Consider the following 11,032-nt stretch of genomic DNA (forward strand, 5'->3'; position numbering starts at 1 on the left):
GTGTGTGTGTGTGTGTGTGTGTGTGTGTGTGTATGTGTACATGAGCGTCTGTGTGTCCACGAGAGTCCCTATTTAATGTGTAGAAAGACGCAAAATGAGAGAGATGAGATCAAATATCTTGCCCTGCAGTTGACACCACTTACAATACATCACTAAGGAGTCAAAAATGCTTCAAAACTAACTCCGAAGACCAACAACCCAACAGAAAAAAGGTTCACCACTCTAGCCGAAAAAAAAATAACACTCGAACAAATGAACGCTTCCAACAGGAGATAAAAACTCACGTCCTTGGTGTTCAAAACGCAGAATCTCACCTAAACTTCCTCCACAGACGTCTATCGTCCCAGTGAGCTTGTGTAGTTTAGTAAGTGTTTTACGGTGCTCGCAACTACATAAGTTCCAGTGTGAAATGTGACGGGCCCTTACAATAAGACTATCCAGACACGGAAGCGCAGGTCTTTGATGAATTCTCGCTTCACAATTATGTTCAACAACGGGAACACAAACTTCCCAGTCACGTGATAGCACAAGAATGTGAAAATGTGAACTCATACATGATAATAATTTGACTGTATTTCACCTTAGTGTTGAGTAACAAAGTGGAACACTTTTCCGTACAAAATTGAACAGCGTGAAGTGGAATTGCGCAGCTCACTGGCGGGTTAACTGGTAAACAGCACGACCACTCGCGTTGACCATAGGCAATATTTATGCAGGTATCAAGTCAGACTAAAATAGGAAAATGATCCCACGTCTGGAAAAAAACCCTGCTATTTATTGCCAAAACCCCCAAATTCACTAGACATTCATAAATACCGCAAGTCAAGCCAATCGCACTGTAAAGTACCTCGGTTTTATTTTACAGAACACTCCCCGCTTTACCTCAACAGAATAAAAACAAAGTTTCGAGAAAATCCGAAGCAAAATCTAAGAGTGAACCAGAAGTCCAGGGTTCACTTTTCTTTCTTGTTTCTGTGAACACTGTTGAGCGGAAAATCTAATCAGAAAGGCTTGTTAGCAGTTTGCGGATAAGATTTGCCGCGCGTGCGTGCTCTGCATATCGTGTGAGCGTTAAGGTCGATGTATCAGTGCATGCATTCAAAAGAGCGTTGTGCATTGGTCATTGTAAGTCTTCTTACAATTATGATACCCTACCTACCCACCCACCCCCCCCCCAAAAAAAAATAAAAAATTTTAAATTAAAAAATATAAAATATTTTTTAAATGAACAAAAGCACGCAAAAACAAAGAACTCCAGAAGTGATAAATTAGTAAACGCGAAAGACTCACTCCTCCAAATACAAAACACACACTACGCACACATAGGCTGGTAATCACCCTCCCTCCCTCTACAACCCCCTTTCTCTCTCTCTCTCTCTCTCTCTCTCTCTCTCTCTCTCTCTCTCTCTCTCTCTCTCTCATACACAAAACAAACAAACATGCAAACACGCACACAAGCAGTCTGACTCATACTATCGCTGCTTTATCCAATACACCCATCATTTCCTCTCACATCGCTTCTTCAATGAATACCAATCTCCAGCAATCATCACCGTAGTTTCCACACCAGTGGCCCAACAGCCACAGAACACCACAACATTTCATAACGATCATAAATAAATGAATAGCCCAAGCCAGAGTCTAATGCCATGTCCTTCAAGCCACCCATTCTAACAGCTTGGTTACCACAAGGACGGTCCTCTTCGGCAGCCTCGGTGCTTTCGCTTCTACTCGTGTCTCTTCATTCACGGATGAAGCTCCCCAGAGCTAGAAAACAGATCAATAAAAAGTGCTACACATGCATTTATAAAAGAGAAGCACAATGAATGAAAAAAATGCACCGGTAAAAACTTTCATGGCCTCCCAATGTAGAAAAACTACGTAGCTTTTTTTTCTTTCAATGACACTTCCAAGCTTTTCGTTGAAGGCTCATGGATTTGTCACGGATAGAATCTAATACTAAAATGTCCGCAGGATTTTTCGAAAAGTACAAGGACATGGCTGCACATACCTCCCATAGCACAGGGGGGAAGAGACAGCAGCCGACATGAGTGTACCCTTTATCTTGTTAGAAACCACTGCAAAATCGGAGGAGCCGGGGTAGTAACGGTTATGCCTTAAAACCGTAATGTTCTAGCCTGGTAATAAGGAGGTTTCAGGTTTGATCTCAGGAAAACCCACACGGAAGGATTCGTGAATGTTTTCTCGGTAATTCTCGATCAGTCGTGGGGTGATTGAGTTCGGGTGAAAAGAAGCACATCGACACAATAAATGTCATTTAGTGCTGGAAAAAGTAAGACACACACAGACAGAAACAACAGAGGGATAATAAAGAAGTACTACCAGTGGCGCCTTCCACCCCAATACACCTGGACGTCCTTTGAAAGAGGGTCTATTTAGAGAGGAGAAGTTGGTCACGAAAAAGGTCAGGTACTCAGTAGTGTGACGCAGAGAACAAGCAAAGGATTTGGGGATGGGAAACTGATACATCTAGGGTTGAGGGGGGGAGAATATCATCGAAGACGGATACCCCTCCCCACCCCCACCCCCAAACAAAACAACAACAACAAACAAACAAACCAAGCAAACAGACAACCCAACCAACCAGACATAAAAAGAAACAAACAAACACCATTACACCCTACTTCTCGTACATACTGTCATCGTATGTTGAAGTAAACACGCAAAGATCAAGATAAGAAGAATGGTGGGTGGTTGGTGGGTTCTCTGTTGTGGTTTGCTCCTTCTCTCCTATCAAACACACATCGTCTTTTTTTCCTCCTCCTTCTTTTCCTTATATGTTACGCTATAGTATCCTTTTCATTATGGAAACTTCATTTAACAAATGAATGTTTCATATGATGTGATGTGGGCCAATGGCCTTGAACCCTAAGTAAACTTACTTCCGTACTTACTTATCCTCTAGTACCACTTTTATGCTTTGGCGCGTGTTTGACCCATTCGTATTGCAAGTGCCGTAAAACTTTTACTAAAACTAAAAACTAAAGGAGAGACGACCCAAGCTCAGAAACATCTGCCAACGTTCAAGTACACCGAATCTTCCTGTTCTCCCCAGTGCAGATCAATATGTACAGCTCTACCAATATAGATGTAACCAAGCGGAATTGATTTCCCGTTATGCTCGGACACACACGTACGCAAGAACACATTTTATCTGCTTTCCTCACCAACATTATTACATTTTCAGTTCACAGTTTTGCTTTCAACTTTTCCACAACTACAATTCGATACTTACTTTCAGAGCTTAAATTCTTTTTTTTTTAAATCTTCCTAGCTCGCAAGCATCAACAAACACACGCACACGCACACGCACACACACACACACACACACACACACACACACACACACACACACACACACACACACACACACACGCCAGCACACATGAACGCACGCACGCACACACACACACACGCCAGCAGACAATAGCCCAGGTGCTCAATTAAAAGAGCAGCAGATTGAATCACAACCGCATTCTCAGCACCTGCTGTAGAGTCAATTACCCTTGCTCTTGGGAATACAAAAGAGTACGAAACAGGCCGGTTTTTTCACAACGGTGAAGGCATTTTCGACTTCAAACCAGACCGGGCCACATGCAGTAAAATCATAAACTATAACTAGCACTTACTTTTATGAACAAAGAGGCAATAAAAGAAAGTGGCAAACAAACAAACATTAGTTCTCCAAAATTATGGTATTTAACAAAACTATTGACACTCTAAGGTTCACCCCACGCAGGAATTAGAAATATCAACTGAATGGAAAAATAAAAATAAAAAGACATCTGAGAGCACCCACATCAAGCTCGTTCCCGCTCGGAGGAAAAGACCGAAACTATGTCATACCCTACCAATGTAAAGACACAACTTTATGTACAGTCACTCTCTTTGCCTCCGTCCCACCCCCACCCCCTGTCTGTCTGTCTTTCTCTCTCTATGCCACTGAGCCCCCCGTCTGTCTGTCTGTATGTCTCTCTCTCTCTCTCTCTCTCACACACACACACACACACACACACACACACATACACACACACACACACACACACACACACACACACACACACACACACACACACGGACACATAAATACACATAAATCACAACAAGGAAAAGCTACAACGGCCATACCTGCTGGCTCGTTTATCCAGCTTCCCGCCATCTTTGTCCTTTTTCCGTATCCGGATTTTGCGCGTCTTGTAGAGGAAGCTATCCCAGATGCGGCGCCTCTGTTTCAGTTTGACGGCCGGCGGCTCCCCGCTCGAGTCGTCCCCGGCCACAGGACTGGTCGAGTGGGTAGAGGGCGAGCCCGAGCTCTCAGGCTGATGGGAGGGCGTCTCGGCGCCACTGTCTGCGGACCCCGTGCTGCTCACCGTCTGCTCCCGCCGGAGCGCGCGGCGTCTCATCCCTGGAGAGAAAGAAAAAGACACGCATTTTCTTATTGATGTTTACAGTACTCATAGTTTAAATTTTCAGTAAGGTTTTATGGCATTTGCAACACTCTAAATCACAGAAGTAGGGGTGTTTTAAGAGAAAAACAATCACAAAAGAAGGGGAGATAACGATATAGATGTTTGGATGGAAAGGAGCAAACCACAGCACATCACCTGCCAACCATCCACGTTAAAGTAAACCCCATTTTACATAATTAAGACCATCCAGGAAGCGGACTGTTCCTGAAAGTAATTCATTTGGCCTTGTGGTTGGAATTTTTTTTTAAGAGAAAAAGAAACAAAGATCGCATTTACGTAATATCATAGATACTAGATACACGTCTGACCATACATGATCATGTTTGTCACACAGCGGCAGGAAACTAATACTGAGGTCACCCACAACTCTTGACTTATGAATAAGTGGAGTTCATGACCTAATTTTTTTCAGGGGTTCTCAGAACACGTTGTCGCGTGTAAAAGAGCCTTGCGATGACGACTCGACGTAGAATTGGTTTGCTCAGGTCGGCTGCCATGCGAAAAATTATCGCAATGTGCATAGTAACACAGCTATTGCAGTGTGGGATAAAAGCTTTACAATTCTCCACTACTGTAAAGGGGTTAAAGAGTGGGTAGGAGAAGAGATAATGTGTAGGGATAGGGTAGAAGCAGAAGATCAGAGGGCCAAGGCTGGACACATGGTAATCGGACAAGACAAACACATGTGTCAGAATTTGACTTAATTTGAAACTGTGTCGTCAAACAAATCACGGGTCACTTTGGGGTGAAGGTTTTGGTCCCTCGCCAGAACATTGAGGTGACAGTAGAAATTCCACCCTGAGAACAGACATATAAAATTTGGACGCCACTTGGAAGCTCAGACCTAATTTTTTTTTCGTGCTTACCAAGCACACCACTAAGAGTGCCACACGGGCTAGCAGGCGGCGGGTTTTCTTTTCTTCGACCTTGCTTGTGAGGGCCAACCTGGGCTAAGTGGGATACAACGGAGACACTCAATACAATTTCTACCCCCCTCCCATACCCCATAAAAATCGCAGGTAAGACTTCTGCATCTGACAGCAAAGTGCCCAAGCGCTACTCTACAGAACAGACGCAGGTAGGCAACGTTTGTTAGGCACAGATTTAGCAAACTTTTCATAACACAGGGTACGGATGAACTTGTGAGATGTGACAGCTGTGCAGCGCAATCTGCGATCTTTGATGTGCCCAACCAATATTTGACATGATAACATCAAGGGACAAGCCAAAAATCGATTGGACCGGGTGGGGTGTCTTTTTACCCGTCACCTGAAAGAATTCCAAGTCCCAAAGCATCAACATCACCAGGGCAACCCAGAAGAACAGATTCCTCACAGGCCCGGTGCCGGATGTCCATTGATTGGTCCTCGTGTCACCGATAACAACAGGCCGACTATCTGGGCCTGGGTCCCGCCCAGCAGAGACCACCCGGAGGGACAGTCGGTTAACGGCGTGAAGCCACGGGCGAGAACGTGCTCGGCCTGTGATTAATGCCCGGGGCACGTCAGTTGGGGACCGGGCGACACAGCCTGCGTCCTTGTTCCAACATTTCGGCGCATTTCAGGGGCTTTTGGGAAATATAAATTTTCACTACGCAGTGGTATTTTGCATTTTGGGACCATATCAAAGGCTTGTTCTCGGAGTAAAATACCTCGTTGGGTACGCACATACAGGCGGCTGTACAGCTGAGGAACGCGAACTTTTTCTGCAACCAGGTACGCCTAGATTGAGGTTTGAATACAAATAGGGACCAAAACGAATCGAATTAATTTTTTAAAAAACCAAAAAAAACTTCTTACAATATTTTAACTCGGATGTTGCGGGGAAAGCAAGAGATTCGTCATCGATAAGATCTACAATGTTTGTTATAGAGTGTTAAAGAAGAATAAGATGACACGAGAACCAAAACATGTGCCATACGCGCAATGGCAACGATAGGGCTTAGCCACAACACACTGTGGCTTTTTCTTGAAGTGGAAACGAACTCTGGTTATAATAAATAAGACTGTCTGGTATCAGAGAGGCTGATTCATATCCTTAGAGGGAGGAACAAATGTGGAAAAGGGATTTTAAAAGAGAAAGGGGGTGGTGGACGGGAGGACAACCTTGAGAATAACTGATTTTTTTGTGTACCTTTTTTGTAAACGTGGGTGTTTTTACGCCCCCATCGACATCATTTAGATCATTTAGGGGACAGGCTACCGACCTGCCTGTCAGGGCCAACCCTGGCTGGGACGGATATAACATCCCAGCACAAAGATTGAAATACTTGATACTAATTTTCTCCCCACTCGGGAAACGAACTAGGGCTCCTGCATGCGACAGCGATGCACCTAACCGCTACACCATTAATGTCGGTTGCGTCTATTTGACACTACCTTAATCTACTTGTATAACATCGTCCAACGAGTGCACGAAGGTTGGAGTCTCGAGGTCACCTCATTTTGCAGCGTTCGTCGCTTCCCAATTCTCCCTGACTGGAGCCGCACAAGCGATGACACGTGACTCTGCGGCAGCTGCCCGGAATATCAATTCCCACGTCAATATCTTGCGTCATGGGATAAGATCTCGGGGAAAATCCAGGACACGTGACTAATTACTGTGACCTGAGATTCAACTTCCAGGCAAAGGTAAGCACATTAAGAAAAATGGGCAATGGACAGGGCCATTGACGACCCGGTTCGCTTAAGAAAGTACCATTGAGTCTAGGTAGAAGATACCATTTCTGAAGTTAACAAGATGACTTAATGACACACGATGGACACTCGAATGAGAAGTAGATCTACTTACCGCAAAGAAGTTCTACAATAAAACACATCATGAGCCACAAATAGCTTTTATTAACACACGGATGTCATTTAAAATGCGGACCCTCTGAGTTAACGCCCATCTAAGATAACTCACGACGAGGTTTGAGAATCAGAAAAAAGCCTCAAAATAATGATCTCCCACACCGTAGTTCTACATAGTACAGAGATATTAGCGAGCCCGGACAAAATATGTGGACAAGATAATGGAGATAAAACTGTCACACGGCGTTCCCGTTTCTAGAACTAAGGGGTCGTCTAATATTTGGACCGCAGAGAACGATATCACGCGCCGAGCACACTACTTGGGCAAAAACGTCGAATCCATTCATGATAAGAACCTGTATGATTGTGTCAGTAAATAAAACTTAATTCATGTTTGATTAAAGGCTGTCATATTATTGGAGAAGACTGTAAATTAAGATTAACTTAGACTGTTTAGTCGTCTTGAATCCTGTCTATCAGGGCTAGCTTGAGCTGCAAAGGTAAATTATATCCACCCTTGCCCCCTCCCTCAACCCACAGGCTGGATATAGCTTTTGACAATAAAACCCAACATTAATTCAAGAACAATGACTGAAATATAAAGTAGTTCCTAATAATCTGCTCGCTTGACAAAGAATCAGCTTCCAAACTGACTAAAAAAACTGTTCACTGGCAAACACTAGTAAGCCGGTATAAGAACATAATCTCAATACTATTTATCTTCCCCTCTCCTTTCCCCCTTTGAAATGATTGTAACGATTTACCGTGTCCAATGTCCCGTTTGACAAAATATAAACAATCTACAAAGCAGGTTTCTTCCACCATGCTAATCAGATTTAGCTCGGAGTAAGCGGGACACAGCTTCAATGCAGAGAGACGACAGACATCCTTTTTTTTTTGGCAAGCTTTTTACGGCGCTCGCAACTGCATAAGGTCATATATGAACGCATGGAACACATTAAACATTTTCAGTTGGTAAAAAATTGTGAATTTTGCCCGGGCGGCAGCCGAAGCATACTCTTATCGATTTTGGACCACCTAGGGATCTTTAACGTGCACAACTTGCACATGGGACCTCCGAGATTTTTCGCCCTTGTCCGAGAAGGCTAGGTGAAGATCTTTCCTCCCATAAGATCAGGGGTGAGGCTTAAAGACAGAAGTATGAAGGACCCAAGAAGAAGCAGAAATAGTCGGGAGCCCAGAGGAGGGGAGAAAAGGGGGTAAGGGAGTGGGGCGAGAGAGTGGAGACGAAAGCAAATGACAGAGCATTGTTAGAGAGCAGGAATAAAGAATGTGAAAGGAGAAAATTTTAGAGAAGAAAGCTTAACCGTCGCTATCCGGATTCAAACCCGGGACCTACTGAATGAGAGGCGAACACCTTAACCTCTAGGCCACGAGAGCCCCCATAATCACACATGATGACTGACTCCAGTTACAAATAAAGCAGTACAAAGCAACTAAACTATTATATCGGCGACTGTAGAATCGAAAATGGTGGCAATTGCTGACTTGCCCTCCGTTATAAAGTGCTTCCAGACAATCATGGGCTACTTTCTCTCGATAAACACGGCTTTCCTTCTCACCACACAAAGGCATTGGCGTTTGTCGTTCCTGTGACTGAGTATGCATAAATATCCTCGAATTATCAAGCTCATTGTCGCCAATCAGAAGTGGGTGATTTGCTCTAGTTTGTTAGTGTACAAGGAAACATACCAAGAGACAAAGAATCGTTTAGTGGAGGATAAGAAAGCAAGACAGACAGACAGACAGACAGACAGACAGACAGACAGACAGACAGACAGACAGACAGACAGACAGACAGACAGACAGACAGTGGGAAATGAGTGCGACATGCCAGTGGCATCCCCCTCCCAATCATAGGTAATCTGCTCTTGTTTTAGTTAGTATAGGTAGGTGTGTGGGTTTAACGGCCCTAGCCAACACTATTATTAGGTTATTAATTAAGAAGCGGGACCTCCAAATGTAATGTCCCTCCTCGATAGGACCGAGCCAAATGAGTTGAGAGCATTGAAATCTTCACGAAACGACCCGAGTTCAAGAACGACCAGTCTGGGATTCGAACCAGGGCCATGCGGTCGGCAGTACACACAAAATGAGCGCCCGCTCTAGATTTGCAAATTTGTTTTTGTAAGTGTTTCAAGGCACTTGCAACACAATAAGGTCAATTTAGTGCCAAAGATTACAGGTGTTACAAGATAGTAACAAGTACAAAAAAGAAGGAGGGGAGAAAATGACGATAGATGTTTGAAAGGAAAGAAGAAGCAAACCACACTAGAGCACCCGCCAACCACCCACGGTTTGCCAATGCTTAGGCATGCTTAGTGTGACAGTACATGAACATCGTGCTTCACTATACAAGGAATAAACAGAGAAACATCAGCTGGAGGCAGTAAGCGTATTTTAAAGTGGCGTTATTTGCTGTACGGAATCCATGGCCAAGAAAGATCCACTCAGGCATACACCGGTATAGTATTACAATTCTGTTCAACATTACAATGGGGGACTGTGCTTTAAAAAAAAGATGTTTTTACGTCCCCCATCAACACAATTTAAATGATTTAGGAGTCGGGCTCCGATCTGTCGGGGTCAACCCGGGCTGAAAGGGACTAAACGTCCACACGGGAATCGGACTCAGGTTTTCTACGTGCGACAACAAAGGGCCAAACCGCTACACCACACAATACCAGTGTGATCTATTGCGGAAATACACTTATTTTATATCTGATTAAGTATGGAAAGTAAGAACCATGACAATATAATAACAACTTTTAATTGCATTTTCGTAACGTGATACAATTTAATAAACATAGTTTTATCGATTGGTCAGTTGATTGAATGTTATGCAAGGAGTGAGGTATTTGAAGGACAGACGGGGGGTGGGGGAGGTTTAAGGGGAGATGATGTATCTAGTAGTATTGAACAGAAAGGAACATGCAGACAAGTAGTAAAAAAAACAAAACGAAACGAAACAAAACAAATAACAACTAATTGAAAGTGTTCAAAAAATATGCTCAGTGGCATGATCCATTCCAAACACGCAGAAAACTTAGTTGTTCATCTTACTAAGTAACGCGTCCTTATGTCTTTACTATATTCTGACTTTATACATTGCAGTTCTGGAAGCACTACAGACTTACCATCTCGATGGTAATTTTCAAAAGAAAGGACCAAACTGAAGAGAGATTAATATGATAGTGACAAGGTTAAGTGTTTTAAGTCAAACTGGTGGGTTTTTTTTCTGTATTCCATTGATGCCACAGCAAACAGAGTGCACACACTACTCAACGCTACTAGATCTATCTTCGAATTAACATGTTGGTTTTTTTGAAGCGATCAATTCAAGAATTTTACAGAAGAAAGCTAGCTGTCTGCAACCGGTTTTCGTCCTTTTGTGTAGTTGTGGGTTTTTTGTGTTGTTTTTCTTGTCTTTTTCTTTTCTTTGGAGTCAAGTACCTGTCTGCTGGACAACAGACAAGCCTTTTTTTCTATTCAGCCCTTTTATTTAAAAAATGTTATTTGACGTTTAATCAATCCCGTGCAATGGGCATTGTGTGTTTTAGCGTTTCGACAGTTCTCTTTGTTGTTTGAACGGCAAGCCAGAACCGCGAGTAAGAGAGAGGCGACAAGTAAGTGTTTCTCAGGAGCTCTTTCCGGGTCTCTGGGGAAGGGTGTTAAACACTTGGAACGAAAAGAGTGGACAGACTCTTTAACTCTTCTTTATATATATAT

The 11,032-nt window shown here is 43.4% G+C and overlaps 1 protein-coding gene across 2 annotated transcripts in view; it reads right to left on the reverse strand.

Moving 5' to 3' along the window:
* The window catches only part of LOC101849195 (multiple C2 and transmembrane domain-containing protein 1), a 179,984-nt gene that overhangs the window by 164,453 nt on the left and 4,499 nt on the right, over window positions 1–11,032 (reverse strand). For both annotated transcript variants that reach the window (XM_035969055.1, XM_035969054.1), the window contains exon 2: window positions 4,150–4,426. In XM_035969055.1, coding sequence (XP_035824948.1) covers window positions 4,150–4,426 — 277 coding nt within the window. The remainder of the gene's footprint in view (window positions 1–4,149; window positions 4,427–11,032) is intronic.

The sequence above is a fragment of the Aplysia californica genome, unplaced genomic scaffold (genome assembly GCF_000002075.1).
Source record: "Aplysia californica isolate F4 #8 unplaced genomic scaffold, AplCal3.0 scaffold00110, whole genome shotgun sequence".
Lineage (NCBI taxonomy): Eukaryota > Metazoa > Mollusca > Gastropoda > Aplysiida > Aplysiidae > Aplysia > Aplysia californica.